At 36.4% G+C, this 23,521-nt stretch overlaps 1 protein-coding gene across 2 annotated transcripts in view; it reads left to right on the top strand.

Annotated features, from left to right (window-relative positions):
- The window catches only part of trio (trio Rho guanine nucleotide exchange factor), a 456,894-nt gene that overhangs the window by 5,526 nt on the left and 427,847 nt on the right, over positions 1–23,521 (top strand). For both annotated transcript variants that reach the window (XM_089089484.1, XM_089089483.1), the window contains exons 2-5: positions 12,459–12,660; positions 18,530–18,722; positions 21,214–21,327; positions 23,038–23,237. In XM_089089484.1, the coding sequence (XP_088945610.1) occupies positions 12,459–12,660; positions 18,530–18,722; positions 21,214–21,327; positions 23,038–23,237 (709 nt within the window). The remainder of the gene's footprint in view (positions 1–12,458; positions 12,661–18,529; positions 18,723–21,213; positions 21,328–23,037; positions 23,238–23,521) is intronic.

Raw genomic sequence — 23,521 nt, 5'->3', positions numbered from 1 at the left:
CCTGGTGTATTTGACACATATATTCTTGTTTCTTTGTTTTTCTTCAACTTCATTTAATGTATAAAAGTATAAAAGACTATGCAAAAAGTAGAAGTAATAAAACTAACAAAATTGGTATAACAAAATTGGTACAACAAATTTTAATACACATTATTAAATACAAATAGTATTTAGTATAACAAATTTAGTATAACAAAATTGTTTCACTAGCATTGCGGAAGGGATAGGGTCTAGGAAAACGAGTGTGGATTTCAAAAAATTTAAGAAGTTTATTTGATTTAGTGGATTTTATTTTCATGTGCACATTCTTAGTTTTGTCCAAAACATAGGCCTATGCATCATTTTGTATAAGATTTTGTATTCGATAAAATTTGTATTTTTTTATTTGGATGAAGGATAAATAAGGGTATAATCTAAAAAAATCTGGGGGGGGGCAAAATCAGGTCTGGGGGGGGGGCAAAACGAGATCTGCGGGGGGGGGGGCAAGTGCCCCCCTGCACCATAGCAATTTACGCCCCTGCATGGTATGAGGCCAAGCAGCAGTTCCTCAGATGATGGAAAAATCCAGTGTCTGTAAGTAAAACTTCAAAGTTTTAAAAAAAAAACCCTTTGTTTAAATGTTCTTTCATCTGAAATATTATTAGAAATAATAATCATCAAAATCTCTTGTTGCACAGAAAGCACCTGTAGATTCAACAGCTATGGTGCCTATGGTTTTGTCAGTGGATCCTGGAATTTCGACACCTATTATTTCTCATCTGTTTTACATGTTCCATGAAGTTTCAACAAAGTCACCTGTATTTTGACAGGGCCTGTTGCTGTTTGTCCAAAATTTCGACAAGGTTACTGCAAGATATTCGCCAAAGAAATAAATCCCTTGATAGAAGCCGATGTTTACGCTTGAATGCGGCTGAAGGAACATTTTTATTCCGCCTGGTATCAACAAGAATTTTTATTCCACTACATCGAACAAGAATTTTCGACACTTGGAACCTAGTTTTAACAATGCATTTCCTCACCATTTTCATTTTATTTTATCAAGAAAAGACAATGTGTCTAAATTTCTGAGAAGATCAGATGTATCTCAATACAGTGGTACCTACCCCAACTTTTTCTTGCAATGAATAACCAAGTGATGACAGTTTGATCGTCACATACCTGAAAATTTGTTGGGACCTCCTTTTGTGGCGAAAACAGGAAACTGACTGAATTGAATGATCTTTTCTTATCTGGGTGTACCGGATATAGTGTCCACCTTTCGCACCGTTGAAATATAACGACGGCTCCAAGAGATGGCGCTCTAAGTCACAGCTAAGCAGAGCTATCCCGTTTTGAAGGAAAATTTCGACAGTGGTTCCGAAATTGCAATGTCAAATCATTGGTGCCTTTACCCTACTTGTTGTAGTGTCTTACCATAAGAGGACTGGGAATATCTACAATTTTCTTTCAGAATGGCAGTATCTTGACACAGGTAGCTCAGGTTCTTTGCCATAGCAGCTTGGAGCTATTAAAATGGGCTTGTTGTTGTACCACTGCTTAACAGCTACAACTGATCTTCTTGCATGGACGTAAAGGACGTCCCAGGTCCAGTTCTCTTTAGTTCATGATTGGTCTTTGCTGATAGACCTTCAAATTGATTTTTCATGAGTGTGTTGGTTCCATTTATGCACTTTTCTGATAATTGTTATGTCAAAAACATGCTAGTGAAGTACCTATTAAAGAAAAGGTATAAACCTTCATTTAGATCTTGGCATAGATGTAGCAAAGCAGCACTGCCCATACCTTTAGCTTGTACTTCTGGCACAAAGGGTGCCTTTCCTTGATAGATTATGAAATCATACACCAGACCTGATGAGCCTGCTAAAACAAAGTTCTTCAAGCCAAGAGGATTTGGCTTATTTGGTATGTACTGCTTCAGGCTGCATTGCCCAGCAAAGGGAATCATTTGCTTGTCAATACAAAGGAATTGTTCTTGCTCAAGCTTTAGACACTCAGCTCACACCACATTCAGCAAGGGACACACTTTCCAAAGACAATAATTTCTTTTGGAATCCTTGTAAACCTTGGTCATACAAAAGGAACCTCACACTCTGTCTAAGCTTGAAAAACTGATCTCGAGGCATTTTCTTGCAGATGATAGGGACTCAAAATATCTTGCTCCATAGCATTTGAAGACAAGGAAACTTCAGGTTACTCATGATGATTGAAATGCCAAAGAATACCTTCAGTTTGGAGTTACTAGTAAGCAAAGATTTGCCTGTGGCCTTCTGATAATGACAATTCATTGTGAAAGCCATTGTCTCAAAAATGAGCCAGGGAAGTACTTCAAAAATTATTTGTGCAGCTTCCAGCTTTCCATTGACTTGAATCTGAGTACAGGGGAAGGTATGAATGATGCTTGTTCTAGGTATCTGAACTGATCCACTTTTTGTTGGGTCAGAAAACTTTTCCTGAGCAACTTGTTGGTATGGAATCAGTTGGGGGTGCTGGAATATACTGTGCTAGTGGAATATTGTCCTGTTCTTTGTCAAACAGGACTAAGAAGTTATTAATATTAGCCTGATCTAGAAAGTCTTGAGACTATTCTTGACTATCAGAGGACACTTGGTCTGCATCTTTTGCACATGTGTTGCCAGGTAAACACCACCCTGGGTTGGTTTTATCTCTGCTATCTTCCAAGTTACTGATATTGCTGTTTTCAAGCAAGGACAAGGCTTTCTCCAAGGATACTGCAAAAGAAAGAAATTGTTGGTGCTTTATACCTTACAGTAGGAAACTTTAGACATACAATTACTCCATTTAAATAGCCTCACTGAAGAAAAAAAAATGTTAGGTCTAGCCAGAAAACATTGCTCCAAAAATACAAGCTTCCAACCCATTGGACTTCTAAGGAAAGACCAAATGTACAACCCATTGGACAAGACTGAAAGTCCTTCTGCCAGATGGCAGCAATAACAGTAGCCTAAATGTGTTAAAAATCAAACCTGTCAATGCTTTGGTCTTAGGGTATATCACCTGATTTTTTTCCTATTGTCTAGCCTATCTTTTTATATATATTTTTTTTTTATCTAATTTCCTACCTTTTGACCTTTTTTGCAAATTGATTTTCTTTATTTCACTTGCTCCTGGTTTGGGCTCCGTTACTGGACTGAAAACAACACACAGATGGCAGCAAACACCTCTTGCAGAAAAGGAGACAATCTTTAAGTCTTGATTGTAGTAGTTTGGATGATAAAAATTTGTAACTGAATATACAACCAGTTGGATATCAGGTCCCAGGAGGGTATGGTGGATATCCTAGTACACAAAAGTTTAAAAGTATGTTTAAAAAAAATTCTAGATTGTGAGAAAAGATTGCCATAATTATTATTTTCAATAGTTTTCATAATAAAATGTTGTTACAAAAGCAGATTTAAAGGAATTGTAAAATGAGCAAGAAACCCCTCAAAAATGATGTCAGTTTTGCTGTGACATCATTTTTGAGGGTTTCAGGATCTTTAAAAATACTTTCAAATTGTTTTTCATAATAACATACTACTGTCAAGATTAAAAAAGATAACAATTCCTATTCATAAATTAGCTACAAATGACAGTTTTTTCTCTCTAGACAGTTTTTTATTTTAAATATATGTTAAAATTCTAGTTACTATGGATTGTTTTACCTTTTGGGGTCCCATTAGGGGCTCAAAACGTAATTTCCCCAGAAGAAATTATTCACTTGTGAACGCACATAAGAAAAGACATCAAGTTATGTATTCACTTTCATCCTAGCTAAACTATATTGTAAACTACAGATTTACTGCTAATATTATATATTCTTTATAAATTTTCCTGTTGCTTGATCCAGCTGATATTTTTTGTTTTGTCATTAAGTTAGTTTGAAGAAAAGAGTCACATATGGAAAATTCATTGTGTATGCACAATTCAGGATATACTTTTGACCATTAGGATAGGGGTAAAGCGATACCCTTTTAGGAATAATTTAAGGAAGCATTTTAGAACTTTTTAAGCAGTTTTCAGAATTTTCTAGAAACCTGGAATTTTTCCATTGAGAAGGAAACATGCTAAGAAAAGAAACCTTACTTCACAATGTGCAGAAAAAATGTAGTTAACACATTTTGAATATGCTTTCACTATACTTTACCCCCCCCCCCCCCCCTCCCCCTAGTGTGCAAATGTGTAGCTAAAATTATATATTCCTCATGTATTTTGCCATGCATCACTCTTGTTTCAATCTATATGCACATAAATTGAATCAACATTGACAAAATCAGGTTGAAAAACACATGAAAAATATATAACCTGGGCTAGATATTTGCACAATTGGAGTGGTTGTTGAAAAAGCTAGCTGCATTCCAGGCGATTCCATCTTTCATGTTCTGAAATTCCCCTCCAGAACAGGTAAAAACTATTTTCATCTACTTTCAACTATTGTCATCTAATGTTTGATACACACATTGAAGCTTGATCCTGCCTGATGATTGTTTCACCTTTAATAAGAGACAAATCCAAAAAAAAGGAAGTTTGAAACTAACTCATACTGTCAAAGCATTGTAACCTCAACTCCTATTTATGTCCTTATTGTATAATCTCGTAATATACTTACAGTACTGATGTCATTATAACTAATGTAGCCTAGTGTTTATTTTTTTTTTGTCATTTATGGTTGTAGGCCTAACCTACATTTATGATGTCATTCATCATCTTGTTTACAAAATTTATAGTTTTTTGCTAAACAATTGATTTTATTTTAAATGTTGTGCTGGCTTAACTACAAAACACATAGATATAGCAATTTCCTTTAAGAAAAAGCCCTTAAAACGCTCTCTATGATGTTTCAGTGCCCTGCTAGAAAAAGAGAAAAAAAAAAAACAGGAAAAAGATGCTTTCCATGCAAGAAGAAGTTCCTGAATAAAATTTTTGGCCAAGGCAATTTCAATGGTGTACTTTTTGTTTATATCTGATACCTTTTTTAGAAGTTTCAGCTATTTTTTTTTTTTAACTATGGGGTGTGTTGTCTTTTTACTAAATAAAGCCAGGCAGGTCAAAACACACGAGAAACATACAATTTGGGCTATACATTTGTACATTAGGGGGAGGGCTTGGGGGTAAAGCATAATGGACTTTGGAATTTTTAACACAGTCAAAATGTATTAATTGCATTCAGTGGCATGATTTCGTCAACATCCTGGTGGGGGAGGGGGGGGGGCAAAGTTGGAGCCAATTTTCCTAAATCAAGTGAAAATCACATGTGAAAACTGAAAAATGAACCATATAGTACTATAAAGGCAAAAATATAATAAAGAAAACTGACCAGTTTATCTGGATACTTGAATTATGCAGGCTTATTTTAGTTTTGACAATATTTTTTGCAGAAACAAAATTTCAGCTGGGGAGGCAAACTTGAGTCTGGAGGGGGCAGTTGCCCTCCTGCCCCATAGGAAATTATGCCCCTGTATTGGAAGTGCATTTCCTCTGCTGCCTGCAGAGCACCTGAACATCATAGACAGCTGTTGAAGGGTTCATTTGAAAAGCAATTACTACATCTATGTGCTTTTGCAATTCTTAAATAAAAAAAAAACAAGCTTTTTTATTTGAAAGTAAGGAGCAATATTAAAACTTTAAACAAACCAAAGCTAAACAAACTAAACCCATGTATGTGATTACAACAAAATTTTACACACAGGAAAAAGCCTTAGGCTTTTTCTTAGCAGGAACTAGGCTAATAAAAATCAAACCAGGTTATCATTGCTGCTACCCAAGATTTCTGTTCAGGGGGGGGGGGGGTTACGAGCTAAAAGCTACCAAAAGTTTAGAAACTTTCCAGAAGCTACGTATATTGCTGTCATAGTCATATTTTGATTTTATTTATTACTATGTTACTAAAAACGATTGAATAATCAGCTCAATTAACCAAACCAATGAGCTCTAATTTTGCTAATCCTTGAATCAGATACAAATCAACGTAATCACTGTAAATATTTCTTATATTTTAATCCATCTTCGTTTCCTCCCAGAGTTGCTTAAGATGTTGTTTATATTCACGTTGAGATCACAATTGACAGACAAGTATGTGAGAACGTTCAACCTGCCCTCTCCTGTCTGATTTTAGAAGTTGTGTTTTAAGCTGCTTTAATATGCTAAATGAACACTGCAGATTTCATGGTAGCAGGGAGGGTGGAGAATACAATAAAGACTGGATGCACAGTTGAAAAAAAAACACAGTTTTGCACACACAAAGAGTTTGAGAAACTTTATCATGACAATGAGACTTGCCCATAGACCTACGTTTGATTATCCAGGCAGTTAGCTCAGCAAGGAGACTAGTCTCAGAGAAAAAGAACATATTGTTTTGCAGCTATATCACAATCATGGCTGATACAACATCAACAACAAAACGAGGGAGCAGAAGGTGTATTTGAAATGCGTAGCTCAGTGGTTAAGCAATTTCGAGTTGTTCACATAGCTGTATGAGGTAAAGGGGAAAAGATAAAGTCCTTCTAAAAAGAGAAGCGTCTGAAGAGGGGAATGACTGACAATGGCGTCTTGGTATTCTGTCCCAACACTTCCTGCTGTTTGGGCTGCTTTTCCATAAATAGAACAATATCTGCTTCTGCTAGTCCTATTGATGTAGACTTGCATAGATTGATTTGTTTACAGCAGGCAGGTAAATTTAAATGTTCCTTCTGCAGAGAAATTGAAGTTGAAGGCAGAATTGAACTTACTTTTCAACAAGAATCAGAGAGAAAATGAAGCTGAACTTGGTTATGGCTGGTTATGGCTCAGTTATACTCTTACTCTATGCCTATCTACCTTAGTTTTGCCCTAAGATGGATGATAGGCTATCATCAACAAGTGTAATTAATCATTTTATACAACTCTGAAAAAGTAAAGCCAGCTTTACCTCTTGCAGAGACTATCTATCTTGGCTTTACTCTAATTAGCCTTGGCTTTCAGGCCTTTTATCTCTTCCACCAAGTTGGTAATTCAAAAATCGGAAGATGGATGATATAATAGACTATCATGATGAAAATCATCAATAAGTGAAATTTTTTTTTTTTATATGACTCTGAAAAAGTTAAGCCAGCTTTATCTCTCTCAGAATCAATCTGTCTTGGACTTACTCTAATTATCCATGGCTCTCAAGTCTTTTATCATTTCCACCAAGTTGATAGTTTGTCAAAAACGATTATATTAAATCAAGTTAATGATGATCAAATGTACCCAGAGTTTCAAGAAAAATATAAGCTAGTGTAAAAATGGACCTGGATTGGGATCCTGAGGATTGGAGTCTGACTTATTGACAACAAAGAAAATGCGATTAAGAATTTATTGTCATCCTATTTCTGCACACTTTAAGTTTTAATATGGCTTTAAATTCTTCTTTGAAAATGTCTTTTTTCGAGAGTTAAAAAAAAAAAAACATCTGCTAATGACCTTTCAAATCTCCCATCACAATTAGACTTATACTAAAATGTTCGAAACACCTGTAACATGGTCATAAACGAATCAGTTAATGTTTCGTTTTACGCTAATTGTCGTTACAAAAAACCTTACATGAATGTTGTGAAGAAAAAACTTTTCCATCCTCTTGGAAAAGAGAAAAAATTGGCTAATGTTTCCTTTTACATGAGTTGTCATTACAAAAAACCTTATACACATGCTATTAAGAAAATAAACTTTTCCATTGTCTCAGAAAAGAGGAAAAAATGGCTAATGTTTCTGCTTATGGGAATTCTCATTACAAAAACCTTACCAAGATCTTTTTTGAAAGCAAGGAAAAATCCAATATTCAAAACCAGAAGAGAGTGCAAGATTAATCAACCAAAAGCTGTAGATTTCATGCACTATTGTATTTTGTTTTCCAATGTCGTGGCTATTCTTACAACGAATTTCTCAGCAATTACGTGGATAGGCTTCGCCTGAAAGATTTCATAGTGGAAAATACACTTTCCTACCTATATAATATTGATTTCAGCGACCTAAGAATAAAGTGTTCTAATAATGTTTGTAAATTTGTTTATTGATAAAAATATATGTACAAAAAAAAATGTCTTTTGTTTTCTTGAATAGATTTTCTTTAGATTTCTTCTTCTACATGTAGATGCTCATCATTATTGATAATAACCAGCAGTGGTAATAATTTGGATTCACTTTGTATTGATCTTGTAGCAAAAGGCCAGGATCACATTTCCTACAATATAATGTTACTTCACCCTTATTGTATCTTTTTCTGAGGTCAAAGATATTTTTTTCATTTATGTTGTAAAATTCACGCTTTTCAATGTGCTTATTTGACGCAATATCACCCACAAAATTCTCAAATAAAGGATCACTCTCTATAACTGCTACATAAAAATGAGTAGGCTTATAATCATAATTAATTAAAAAAACCTTTTCCACAAAATGAGTTTTTCAATGAAAAGTAAAGAACTCTATTAAACCGAAAATGAGCAAAAATAAAATCAAATAATCTACCAAGCGTGAAACTACCACAAATCAGCATCTATAAATAAATAAAACCCAAAACGAACAGAAATTACAATAAATAACCGAGTCAAACTCAAAACGAGTAGAAATTAATATGAGTAGAGCCCAAACCCCTATGCCTTCCCAGGGCCAGAACATAATTTGCTCTTCAAAAAGGGCTCATTTTGATTGGATGTGTCCGGATAAATGGTGGGCGTGGAAGGGGTGTTAGTTGCCTTCCAATCACTTTCGACTATTAAAAAGGGCCCTAGTCATTTCAGTTTCCAATCAAATGAGTCCTTTTTGAAGTTGAAGGAAATGCCTCTCTCAAAATTTTGATTGGACGTGTTTGGGGAAAAGGTGGGCATGAGAGGGGGGTTAGTTGCCCTTCAATCACTGTCGACTACTAAAAGGGGCTATAGCCCTTTGAATTTCTAATTAAATTAGCCCTTTTCGAAGTTTCTACGACAAAGCTTTCTATTAGTAGCTCATATGCCTCAGGGCATAAATTACAACCCTTTCCCTGAGGGATGTAGGGGAATGTCCTCCTCAAAAACATAGTTTCTATCTGGAAATCAACTATGCTGAAAAAAATAGCCCTTTTGAAGTTTCTACGATAACGACATCTATAAAAACCTTATATACCCCCCCCCCCCAGGGCATAAATTACAATCTTTGCCCTGGGGGCTCTGGGGGGTTTGTCATCCCCAAGTACATAATTTCCAGAACTTTCAACTATGTTGAACAAAATGGCTATCTAAACTTTGATTGAATGTTTTATGGGAAATGGTGGGCATGAGAGGGAGGTTAATTACTCTACATTAACTTTCGACTATTAAAAAGGTCACTGGCCCTTTCAATTTCCAATCAAATGAGCCCTTTTTGAAATTTCTACTACAAAACTTTTTATAAAAACTTTATATGCCCCCAGGGCATATCTTACAACCCTTGCTCTGAGGGCTCTGTGGGGGTTATCATCCTAAAAGATCTAATTTCCAGAATTTTCAACTACGTTGAACAAAATGGTTATCTTAAAATTTTGATTGGATGTGTTTGGGGAAACGGTGGGCGTAAGAGGGGGGAGGGGGGTTAGGTGCCCTCCAATCACTTTTGACATTAAAAAGGGCATTAGCCCTTTCAGTTTTCAGTCGAATGAGCCCTTTTTGAAGTTTCTACAACATCGTTTTCTATAAAAAAAAACCTTATATGTCACCAGGTTATAGCTTCCAACCCTTACCATGAGGGCTGTGGGGTTGTCATCCTCAAAGACCTAATTTTAAAAACTTTCAAGTACGTTGGATAAAATGGCAATCTAAAAATTTTGATTGGATGTGTTTGGGGAAAATGTGGGCGTGAGGGGGGTGGGGGTGGTGGGAGGGGTTAGTTGCCCTCAAATCACTTTCAACGATTACAAAGGGCACTAGCCCTTTGAATTTCCAATCGAATGAGCCCTTTTTCAAGTTTCTACAACCAAGATTTCAATAAAAACCTTATATGCCCCCAGGGCAAAACTTATAACCCTTGTCCTGAAGACTGTGAGGGGAATGCCCTGCCTAAAGGTATAATTTCCAGAATTTTCAACTGGGTTAAACAAAATGGCTATCTCAAAATTTTGATTGGATGTGTTTGGGGAAGTGGTGGGCATAGAAGGGGTGTTAGTTGCCTTCTAATCACTTTCCACTACTCAAAAGGGAACAAGCCACTCCAATTTTCAATCAAATGAGCCCTTTTTGAAGTTTCTACAACAACACTTTCTATAAAAATTTTATATGCCCCCAGGGCATAACTTACAAGCCTTGCCCTGAGGGTTGTAAGGGGGGGGGGGTCGTCATCCTCAAAGACCTAATTTCCAGAACTTTCAACTACGTTGAACAAAATATGTTATCTTAAAATTTTGATAGTATATGTTTGGGCAAATGGTGGGCGTGATAGGGGGTTAGTTGTCCTCCAATCACTTTCGACTATTAAAAAGTGCACTAGGCCCTTGAATTTCCCATCGAATGAGACCTTTTTGAAGTTTCTACGACAAATCTTTCTATAAAAAACTTATATGCTCACAGGGTATACCTTACAACCCGTGTCCTGAGGGCTGTGGGGGGGAATTTCCTCCTCAAAAACATAATTTCTATCCGGAAATCAATTACGCTGAAGAAAATGGCTATCTCGAAATTTTGATTGGATGTGTTTGGGGAAATGGTGGTCGTGGAAGGGGTGTTAGTTGCCTTCGAATCACTTTCGACTATTAAAAAGGGCACTATCCATTTCAATTTCCAATCGAATCAGCATTTTTTGATTTTTCTACGACAACGCGTTCTATAAAAAACCTTATATGCCACCAGGGCATAACTTACAACCCTTGCTGTGAGGGCTGCGGGGGGGGGGGGTGGTTGTCATCCTCAAAGACCTAATTTCCAGAACTTACAACTACGTGAACAAAATGGTTATCTCAAAAGTTTGATTGGATGTGTTTGGGGAAAAGGTGGGCATGAGAGGGGGGTTAGTTGCCCTCCAATCACTTTCGACTATCAGAAAGAGCACTAGCCCTTTGAATTTCCAATCGAAGGAGCCTTTTTTGAAGTTCCTACGACAACGCTTTCTATAAAATTCTTATATGCCCCCAGGGCATAACTTACAACCCTTGCCCTGACCTTGCTGTGGGGGAGTATCCTACTCAAAAACATAATTTCTATCTGGAAATCAACTACGCTGAACAAAATGACTATCTCAATATTTTAATTGGATGTGTTTGGGGAAATGGTGGGCGTGGAAGGGGTGTTAGTTGCCTTCCAATTACTTTCGACTATTAAAGAGGGCACAAGCTCCTCAATTTTTAATCGAATGAGTCCTTTTCGAAGTTTCTACGACAACTCCTTTGATACGAACTGCCCTAGTCTAAAGAAAAAAAAAAAAATAATTCATTGTGCCAGCATCGTTCTTTAGTAAGGCTGCACGATTGCGCTGCCTATGATACCAATACATCTAGAAATAACAAAATTGACAGAACAGTAATCTTGTCCAATTAACCAACAATACTACTACTCATCCATCGAGTAGGATCCCAGCTAATAGGATTAATCTTCCTATTAACTAAATTTCTGGAATGTCTAATTGATACCTTACCGTCAATTTCTATTATATTACTCATCATCTATTCTGAAAAAATCTGACCTCTTTCACAGGATTATATATTTTATTGGGATACTTAGGACACCTAGAGTCTTCAAATTTAAAACAGGGATTTCCTCTTTACACGGCTTCATCAGTAACTTATCTGTGGTAACATCTCCCTTCACAAATATAACTTTAAAACCCATAAAGTCACACACAGCAGAAATTTCACTCGGGGCAAACATGAGACTAACTCTAATGTCACAATATGGCATATTGGTTGTTCATACTAACTATGTTTGTTAATGAATCTCAATGCTGCATACCATCGGTTAGTTGGATACTTGTGTAAATTATACTGTACATTCCAGTGGTGAATGTCTATTTCTTTAAAATTTTTATTTATCAATAAAAAAAACGTTCAAATATTAAGCCAAAATCAACATTAGCTATACTGAAGAACACACTGTTAATAATTCCGAACATTATCAACTGATATTTTTCTATAAAGTAAAATAATCATAGAATCAGCAAGCAATTTTATAAATATAGGGGGATGGTATTGTCCTATGGCTTCCCAGTAATCCAGAAGGCAGCAGGTGATTTTGGGGAATGACATTGTGCTATGGCCACTTCAATATCCAGACGACGGATACTACTATTGTCTATGAATGACTTTTCTATAGCATTTGATTTGTGTTTAAATTTTTTTGTATTACATTGTTTGGTTACATGGCTTTATTTGTCACAGACAGATATTACCAAATTGTTTGTAATCAAGCCTGTAATCATTTGTTCAAAAGATTTGGATCAATTCGTATTCCTCCCCCCTTAAATAGGTAGCATATCCTCATTATTAATTATAAATATTTTATTCGTAGTTGTGGGCAAACATGTACCTGGAGCAGGAGGACCACGGGCCTCTGATGTTCTGCCCCTTCTTGATGACAAACTGGCAATTCTGTCTGGTGGAAGAGACAAAAGGGGTGGTGCAATACTGACTTTTCCAGCATCTCCAAAAAGGGAAACTGCCAGACCAGATGATTATAGAAGACTTTTACAGTATCTGACCTCAATCCCAAGGTTAGTTTAGACAACATTCTCTATCCTTCTTGTATCTATCTTTTTTAAACCTAAATTAAAGTGCATACTTTTTGGCTGTCTGCCATAATTTGAATGATTGTCAATAATATAATATAATTGTTATAATATAATTATAATAATGATTGTCAATAATATAGTAATATAATTTTTTTTTTGAAATCCGAAAAAAATAGATGGAAGATCAAATCAACCCTGACTTAAGTAAAAAACGGGATACGCATTAACTCATCAATCATGATCATAAACACCACATTTCTAAATACTAGTATGCACAGACTAAAAATATTCGGCTTCGGAAACTCAGACGATTGTGAGTCGCATTTACGACTCCCAATCTTAAATTTAGTTTTTTGCATCCTTTGCTGGTTAGGTAAAAATTTCCCTTCAAGAGGGGAAAACGTTCTTAGACGCTTATCCATCGATTTTTTTTAGTGCGGTGAAATTCTATTTGCTAATGAGCTTCAGATGTAATTTTCAAGCTGATATGAATAAAAAACAGTTTTTTGATCCATTTTCGACTGTTCATTCAAACTCAAATTTATTGGTACTTTAGGATTCCTTTGGTCCAAGGAATTATGAATGTTAATTTCAAACCGATGAAAGACAGAAAGTTTTTGGTCCGACCCCCCTCCCCCCTCACCACACACACAGACAAATTTGAGACCCCCTGGCACAGGAAACGGTCCCAAAAATCTGGCCAATTATGACAGAAAACAGTTTTTGATTGATATTTGGGACCCCATTCTGGATCCCCAACCAATTTTATTTCTGTCCTTGATTGAGGTCTTACCTAAAGACTTGAAAAAAACTTGATACTTAATCTTGTTAGATTATTAAAAAGACGTACCAGAGACAGTCTTCAAAGGTCGGATCTTTTGTAGCTATCGACCAGAGGAAAAAAGGTTAAAAGCGTTGTATCTTCGATCAAAGGAATAGTGTTTTTGTTTACCAGTGCAACAAGATCTTGCTGGTCCTCCACGTTTAAGAGACAATCCTTAGGAAGATATAGAGAAATAAAGGGAAGGAGAGAGAGAAAGAAAAGCAAAAATAATGAGTGACATATAGAGACAAAAAAGAACGAGAGAGAGAGAGAGAGAGAGAGAGAGAGAGAGAGAGAGAGAGAGAGAGAGAGAGAGAGAGAGAGAGAGAGAGAGAGAGAGAGAGAGAGAGAGAGAGAGAGAGAGAGAGAGAGAGAGAGAGAGAGAGAGAGAGAGAGAGAGAGAGAGAGAGAGAGAGAGAGAGAGAGAGAGAGAGAGAGAGAGAGAGAGAGAGAGAGAGAGAGAGAGAGAGAGAGAGAGAGAGAGAGAGAGAGAGAGAGAGAGAGAGAGAGAGAGAGAGAGAGAGAGAGAGAGAGAGAGAGAGAGAGAGAGAGAGAGAGAGAGAGAGAGAGAGAGAGAGAGAGAGAGAGAGAGAGAGAGAGAGAGAGAGAGAGAGAGAGAGAGAGAGAGAGAGAGAGAGAGAGAGAGAGAGAGAGAGAGAGAGAGAGACAGAGAGAGAGGAAGAGAGAGACAGAGAGAGAGAGAGACGGAAAGAGAGAGAGACACAGACAGACAGACACATAGACACTGAGACGAACAGAGATACAGACAGACAGAGAGACAAATAACGACAAAGAGAGAGAGCAAGAAAGAGACATAAAGAAAGAGAGAGAGAGAGAAAGAGAGAGAGAGAGAGAGAGAGAGAGAGAGAGAGAGAGAGAGAGAGAGAGAGAGAGAGAGAGAGAGAGAGAGAGAGAGAGAGAGAGAGAGAGAGAGAGAGAGAGAGAGAGAGAGAGAGAGAGAGAGAGAGAGAGAGAGAGAGAGAGAGAGAGAGAGAGAGAGAGAGAGAGAGAGAGAGGGAAATATTTTTAGCCTATAATTAATGTTTCGGAACAATGACAGAATATTATAGGAATTTTTTAGTCTCGTATTGCTTTTGGAATGTTACAGTGTATTAATACAAGAGAAAGGAAGGTAGAAAACAATAGAAAGGTAGTGAGCTTTCTTTGATAGCCTTTGCCTGTGCATCGTGTATAGTTGAGAGTCTGTATATAATGTAAACTATAGTTATGGTCTCTTCTTTATTTAAGTGCAGTTCCTATTTATTTGTTATAGTGTTAGTTTTTTGTTCTCCTTTTTTTGTTTTCTGTTGTGTGCAGTATTTACTGTATAATAATAAGAAAGAATTAACGAAAGACTAAGAACAATAAAATTAAACACATTTTCGACCAATGTTTCTCTAACATTTCAATTTCCGTCTATAGTAAGTTTATATACTGTAACCTTAAAATGTTACTTTATTATGCCAGGAAATCAAAAACACAATTGCAATGAGCGAACACCGTTAGGGAATTGTAAATTATGGGTACTATTAATGTGACAAATACACAGTTGACGAGATGCTGAAGTTTGTTGCTTATTGTCTTCCTTTTTCCTGGGGGAAATTGTTCCCTGTCGGTGTCTATGTTTTAAAATTGCTTTCTTTCTTATCCTTAAGCTTCATGCAAATGGCCTTCATCTGTAATTGCTATTAAAAGTTGACAAGCAGTTGTAGCACGAAAAGTTGTTCATTGCAGTCGTTGCATATGTTATTTCATGCCTTAAAATATCGATTTTCAGGTTAATTGGAAATACTAAGGTATAAACCGCAAGCGATAGTCAATTTGTGGTTTGTACAAACCGTAAAAACAAATCTTTAGACAATCCTTTTTATGGCATTTGACAACTTTCATCAGCACATATCATGTCATAAGCAATTTCTTTTCATGTTTCACTTGAAAAACGGTTTTTATTGAATCAATGAAAAATTTATGTCTCTTAAACAACCCTGTAGTCACTGACCTCTTCTTTAAAATATCAAAGGTAGCCTAGACTCAATTTTTTTTTCATAGTGAAAGGTAATAACAGAATTTAAGCGTTTCTGCAAAGAGCATTTAAGAATCACCGCAATAGCGATGTTCCTCCCATGGATTAGTTTTTTCTAACTTCTTCATATGGAAGGTTTGGTTGTAGAAACTCGGGAGGAGCTGATCAGATTGGATATTGACAGTTCTAGAGCCCTTTTAAGGGCGAAAAAAGATAGGAGGGCAATTACACATTCTTTTGTGCTCGTTTTCTCCTCGGATCTCCCCTCTCCCCTTGTCCCTTAAAAGCATCAAATAAAAATTATGAGATGGTCATTTAGCTCAATTAATTAAAAAAAAGTTTTTCTCATGGAAGTAAAGAGCGAAGTTGAAACAATAAACGAGCAAAAATTGTTGCTTTGCAGTCTATGGAACATATATCTATAAAATCAGGTAACCTTTTCTTGTGTTTGTAGAATTCCAAAAAGATGGAGATTTATTGACAACACGAAACCGACGCAAAAACAATGATATATTTCCTTGTATTTTTAGAATTTTACCAAAATTCCGCTTCACCAAAAATACACAGAAACAATTATGTCCTAAGGCCATACTGGCTTTACATGACGCACAAAAAAAAAAAAAAAAAAAAATAACAACGGAAAAAAAGAAGAAAAAGACAAAACTAGACGAGAGTGATTTTCAACCAGTCAATACAACAACAAAAAATCGGTTTTTTTGCTGTACAGCACAAAACAATATACGATTTCTTTAAAATTACGTACTTAGGTCCCAACCATCCTTGTTGGACGTTTTAGGGCCACTCCTCCTGCTAGCTCATATGTAAGGGCTCTGTACATCATTCTGTCAGGCGAAGTACGTGATAACTGGGCTAAATTGACGATTTCAAAATCGAAGCTCTTTATCCACCGCTTTCGTGGTCTGCTTCGTGGACAGAGACCATGCAGAGATCCTTGAATTATGATTTTGGGGAGGTTGCTTGGCTCTATTTGCTTGACTTGACCGAATCAATGCAGTTGCAGTTTCTTGATGCTACTGAGAATGGTTTCAGTCGACTGGAGCCTTTGGCGTACTTCCGTATTTGTGATGCGGTTAGTGTATTTAATACTAGCGATACGACGGAAACATAACATCTCGAAAACTATAAGTTTTCTTTCATCTTCAGTTTTCAGTGTCCGTTCTTCGCATCCATACACGGGAAACATGACTATGGGGATTACTAAACTGTTAAATAGGCGCATTTTGAGTTTGTGGATAGATGGTTACTTTTCCAAAGGTTTGCCATTCTTCGAAAGCTAGAACTAGCAAGTACAAGTCTACATTTCACGTCAGAGCCTTGGCAGTTATCAGAAGAGAGTAGGCCACCAAGGTACAAGAAATGGTTAATAGTTTCAACATGTCTCCCGCCTATGGTGATAACGGGTGGGTTGTCTAGCCTATGTCTCGTTGTAATCATGACTTTGGTTTTGCTGACATTGATCTCCATGCCAAACGGCATAGTGGCACCGTAGAGTTTATCAGCTTGTGTGTTCAATTCTTCAGAAAAGTTGGCTTGCATAGCAATATCATTAGCGTAGGCAAGAATGTTTATCAGCAGTCCTCCTATATTAGCGCCATATTCTAAATGTATCATTGACAGAACGGCATTTAGAGAGTTTAAAGAGATGTATGATAAGATGCAGCCCTGAAGTACTGACGAAGTTGTAAACTCTTCTAACAACCCATCAGTGGTTATTACTTGGCCTTGAAACTGGTCACATAGAATCTTGATTATCTGGACTGTCTCATAAGGATTCCTGTAGTGAAGAAGGATATGCCACAGTCCTTTGCGCCATATCAGGTCAAATGCCTGACGGAAATCAACTAATATTTGGTAGAGTTCTTGGTTGAATTTGATGTATAGTTCCATAAGTTGTTGAATGACGAACCTCTGATCGATTGCAGATCTTCCAGGGCGGAAACCGGCTGTATATCCTCCAATGGCAATAGCAGTTATTGCTTGTATTCGTCGAAGTAAGACTTTTGTCTGGACACGTGACTGATGGCTCGTGAGGCTGATTAGACGGTAGTTTCTGCATTCTTTTTTTGACCGGTTTTTGTGAATGGGAACTATGGCAGCCTTGCACCAGTGTCGCGGTACTTGGCCATTTTCCCACACCGCAGTCATAATTGCGTGGTACGGATCTGTTATTTCAACCGCTCCGATATTAATGAGTTCGGAGGTGACTCCGTCTGGGACAGGGGATTTTCCTTGCTTCAGTGACTTGATTGCAAATTCGGTTTCTGACTTGAGTGGGGGTGGTGGTCTGAGCTCTTGGTCGGGTGTGGTGAAGTGAAGTAGTATTTCAGGATCAGCAGCTACAGGAGAATTGAGTTTATCTTTAAAATATTCTTCCCATCTTTCAAGTATCATCTTTGGATTGCTGATCTCTTGTCCATTTTTGCCCAGAATCACTGATATTTGGGGTCTTTTTCCTGGCTCAACTCGCTTGCGATTCTGAAAATTGCTCTGCTGTTCTCTTTCTTCAATGGTGCTTTGCAGTCCTAGCATTTCTTCTGTGGGTGGTTACGTAGTGCCTTTCTAATCTCCCGTTCTATTCTTCTCTTGAGGACCTTGTGAGTATCTCAGCTATTGCGGTCGGATTTATTACAAAATAATAATGAACTTCCGGATTATTCACTAGATTATTTTAGTAAAACTTACTGCTGATGACGCTCACTGCATTATTTACCGAAATATCTGGTATTTTTTGGGAATTTCTATCACTGTTTGTGAAACACTGTCTATTAAAAGGGGCCTGATAATGGACAAAAAGCATTTTTAGACTGGTTTCAAGCTTATATCTTTAACACTTTCGTCCAGCGGACCCTAATGCGAAGAAAAGGAAAATGAAAATTGGTTAGCCCAAAAAAGGAGGGATACTTGGGCACCTCTAGAGTGTTGAGGGATTCTTGTATTATGTTTGATGTTAGAGCAGTCTAGACATTAGTTTTTTTTACTTTCAGTGAGGAAATTCGAGAATTGAGATTCAGTGTCATTGTGGACACCAGAGGATCAACTTGGCCTCAGGTAAAAATCATCTTAAAAGCTTTGCAAGAACACTGTGCAGCACTTATCCATTGTGCTTACATAATAAAGCCAGGTAATTTTTGGCAAAAGCAACGGACAAGTTTGGCTTCACATAAGTACACCTTTGAAGTAAGTTTTAATTACTTGCTCAGTTTTTGTTTATTAATGTTCATGTAAAAGCCTGTATTTATAAAGACATGCTTAAAAATTAAGGTTTGATCTCTACTAGTAAAAAGAGCTTTATGTTCGAGTTCATTATAATATCAATTGCAAAAGAAAGAAACTTTTGTTTTTCGGTCTAGATGACCCTGGCTCTTGGAGCACAAGATTTGGAATGGGTGTCAGTTGCCTTAGAATCACTTTTTACTATCAAAAAGTGACCTAGCCATTTAAATTTCCAATCGAAGGAGCCCTTTCTGAAGTTTCTACGACAACGCTGTCTGTACAAAACCTTATATGGCCTAAGGCATAACTTACAACCCTTGCCCTAAGAGCTGGGGGGGGGGGGGGGGCGTTGTCATCCTGAAAGACCTAATTTCCAGAACCTAAAACTACGTTGAATAAAATGGCTATCTCAAAATTTGTATTGGATGTGTTTGGGGAAAAGGAGGGCGTGTAGTTGCCCTCCAATCACTTTCGACTATAAATTTTCAATCGAATGAGCCTTTTTCGAAGTTTCTACGGCAACGCCTTCTATAAAAACCTTATATGCCCCCAGGGCATAACTTATAACCCTTGCCCTGAAGGCTCTGTGGGAGTGTCCTCCTCAAAAACGAGGGTGATAGTTGCCTTCCAATCACTTTCGACTATTAAAAAGGGCACAAGCCACTCCAATTTCCAATTGAATGAGCCCTTTTAGAAGTTTTTATGACAACTTCTTCGATACAAAGTGCCCTGCTCTAAAGGACAAAAAAAATAATGCAGTGTGCCAACGTCGTTCTTATATGCCCCCTCCCCCTGGGCATAACTTAAAACCCTTACCCTGAGGGTTGTGGGGGAGTATCCTCTTCAAAAACATATTTTCTATCTGGAAATCAACTACGCTGAACAAAATGGCTACCTCAACATTTCGATTAGATGTGTTTGGGGGAATGATGCGCGTGGGGGAGGGGTAGTTGCCCTACAATCACTTTCGACTATTAAAAGGGGCACTAGAATTCTCGATTTCCAATCGAATGAGCACCCTTTGAAGTTTCTACGACGATCCCTTCCATATGAAGTGCCTCTGGGAAAAAAAATAAATAAAATATTGGAGCTGTATGGCCTTTACTATAGGCAACGCTATACGATGCCTCTGACACGGTATGCCATAGTTCTTTTGGAGTATTTTTCTGTTGTTCTCAATAATATTTTATATAGCTGCATTTTTTTGGCGGCACATAATTGATATAGTGAAGGTTGAATTTTATTCTGGTGAGAAGGGGGTCTGAATCATTAAAAAAATGTTTTGGGCCAAAAGTCAAGGTAAAAGGGAAAAATGGAACTTATGATATATCGAGAAAATACTTTGAAATGTGGTATAAAGGAATTTCTGTATTCTCCCCCCCCCCCGCTCTCTTGAGTAAAATCTTGATGATGCCCTCGTATTAAATAAAGGGTTTTTAAGCGCGGATATGCAAGCACAGGTGTAAATTTTACGTTTCGTGTGTAACTTCTTGTTGCTGTTGAGAAAGAAAGAGAAAGAAGATTAAGACAAACTTTTCATCAGACTGAATTTGAACTGACATATATTGTGACAACTTTTTTTTTTAATCGTAATACTCGCTTATCTTTTCCATTTGGCAGAACATGCCTTATTGTAGCATCAGTAATAGCTCTTCGTCGATTTTACTATCTGTCATACCTGCATTTTTAATATAAGTCACAGGTCCGACACATAGGGATCAGAGCATTTGTGAAACAAAGAAAGAGAGAGAGAGAGAGAGAGTTCATCAGCCTATGTATTACTTGAATAATATACTTATAAAGCATAGTATGGAAAATAGTATATTGGATTTGTGATTAAAGAGAATTGAGTTGTGTCCAATTAAAAGAAGAGATTGTTTCTATCGTTGCCACTAACTTAAGTTTTTATGATTTTTCTGTAGAACTGGGGCAAGTAGTAAACTGATCACCTATTCCTGGTGTAATTTTGCCACATTTTCTGACAGATTAGAGTATATTTCTTGTTTAATAAGAATGAGACAAAACTAAAAACATAAACTTAGAAACATCAAATTACGCCTAATATGAAATTTTACTTGTTTAGAATTTGCAAAAGAATAAGACCCACAAAGAAGATGCGGAAAGGGAACTTCACGTCCATTCTCCAAAATCTTACTGTTTCGAGAGAATACTAATTACTGATTATATACTTTTTGTATGATTTGCTTATATTGTGCGTTTTTTTTAAATCCACCGCGCAATTCATCCTGACCTTAGATCAAGGAAAAGGAAAATAATTCTATAGAAATATACAAGCATTTAGGTGCCAAAATCATAACCAAATTACTGGAACTTTGAAAATTTCTTTTTTTGCATTCCACTTTCAAAGAATATCTGTGAGGTTTTTTAATTTTACTGAAGGTAAACAACAATACAGAATTATAGGTTGTTTATTTGACGGAATTTCATTTTATAGAATATAATGATAAACCTAGAGATGCTGCCAAAATATTTTGATCAAAGTCAGCTGACGGAGGATATCGAAGGGAGCTTCTTCTATGAGCATAAACAATGGTTGGAAATGCGTTTGGTAATTATTTCAACCTATCCTATTCTTATCTGTTAGCCCCTTTTACCTGCATCATGCTAGTCGTTGAAAACATTTTACACGCATTATTGTAAACATTAAACGGGTAAAATGATCTCTTAGTCAATAAAAACGGGGTGGTTTTTATTTTATGATGATGCAATTTTTGGAGTCAGAATGGCTGCTCTAATAGTAAACTTTTACAGTCCTTATGTTAAGTTTCATTGTTCAGGGGTTTCTCGTCTATCATGGAAAGTGGATTGTAATTCAGAATCGTAAAGCAGCTTCACCTGTTGTCCTAGTCGGTCTACCTTTGATTTGTTTCCAATACATTTTAGGCTAGGAAAATTTATTTTCATTCAAGTGGCCACGCAAAATATATAAATAGTAATGCAGCGCAATCACGCAATTGCAGTTATTAGTAAAGTGTTAATGTGGTAGTCACTGTGTGATAGATGGATTCAAGTTGCTTTTAAAAGGACATTTCTGGTAAAGTATGGCAATCAATCAATAATAGACAGAATAGAATTATTTTTACCATCAAATTTATTGGGAACAGATATCAAGCATTATATTTTGAGTGCAAAGCAACAGCTTACACATGCTGCATTTTTTTTGTAATGATACCAAAGAATGTGTTAGATTTAATGTTTCGGGGTAAATTAATACAGCACTAGCTTTTGTACATTGTGTATTTTAAAAGTAGCAACACTAATCTGCTGTCAAGAAATATAGAACCAAAATTTGGTTTTCAGCAGAAACGGTGTGATTTGAGACCGCCTTTAAAGATGAACCATTTTCTTCTTTTTTTTAAATTTTTCTTAGGACTTGCCATTTTAAAAGTTTTGACGGTTGGACAACTGCAATGTTTAATTGATGGCAAAGAAACACAACCAAAGCAATGCTCTTGCAACGTTTTTGTCTACAACTGTGGTATAAGTAGGATAAAAAGAAAGGTTGCATTTACGGTGCATCCTACCCGCACAGAACTAGGACATCGTTTAAAATAGTGTTAATTAGTGCCTTTGTTATTTTAAGGTCTTCAAATCTTATCTAAAGGCCCGGATTTGTGATGTGGTAGTGGCAGGAGTAAAATAAAAGACCGTTTTGAGATAATATCTTAGTCGAATTATTGTTGGAACTCGTATTTTAGGGTACTTATAGAGTTAGTTTAAAGATAGTGCAGAAGATAATTTATTAAACCACATTGACCTGCCATAACGATCGAAAATGGTGTTTTTAAAGGTCAAACGAAAATACTGAAGACCCTCACAAAGTGAATATTCCGAAAGAAAAGCCTTCTTTCTTCTTCGGCGCTAACAAAATAATATAATCAAGGAAAATGCCGAAGAAAAAACCCTAAAAACAAACTTCAAAAGCCAACAAAACCAATGAAAAAAAAAAAAAAAAAATTAAACAATAAATAAAATTCAATAAAAGCCAAAAATTATAAGAATTAAAACCAAATTAAAACCTAATAAAGTGAGTCATTTGCCAATATCTGCGATTTGCACAAAATCCAAAAATCCTGTATTGCCATTTCCGCGTTTGTTTGATAATAAAAATTTAAAATAAAATTATTTAATGTACATTAAAAATCATTTAATTCAGATTCTATTAAAATAAGACTAAAAATTTTCTGCGATGTTCTCCTTGGTAATTTAATTAATTTGAAACATTAAGTGTTTCTATCATTCACAGTGTATCTTTTAGGCAATTGAAGACTATTTGTGGAAGTCGGCTGATGTATTGGACGGTCTTGATGATTTGAGAGATGATATGACCCGCTCTGATAACCCGGGAGACTTGAGTGGAGCAAGACACATTGTCGATAAGCACAATGAATTAAAGAGAAAAATAATGAAAGCTCCTGTGGAAGAACTTGAAAAAATTAGCCAAAGTCTTTTACAAAGGTAATCATCAAGCCCGTACGCATAATCGGTGCCTTGGGCCACTACAATCTTGATCTTCTGTTATTTGTAATGTAATTAGTAGTTTTCCCATAAATTTTACGTTTTTCTTCTTTTCTTTTTTAACTTGAACCTCTCCAGCATCATTGATCATATCCAGAATCAGATCCTGCGCATGTGCCTGGTAGTCATGTATAGCTTTTGTTCATATTCTTTTAAAAATCTTTTTAGTTCTACTCACAATGTATCTCAACCAGCAAAACTAAGCTTGTAAAGTACCTACAGAT

This window comes from Artemia sp. Qi Xiang Cuo, chromosome 5 (genome assembly GCF_049724085.1).
Source record: "Artemia sp. Qi Xiang Cuo chromosome 5, ASM4972408v1, whole genome shotgun sequence".
NCBI classification, from domain to species: Eukaryota; Metazoa; Arthropoda; class Branchiopoda; order Anostraca; family Artemiidae; genus Artemia; species Artemia sp. Qi Xiang Cuo.
The sequence above is the reverse complement of the archived record's forward strand: the minus strand, read 5'-3'. Positions and strand labels throughout refer to the sequence as shown.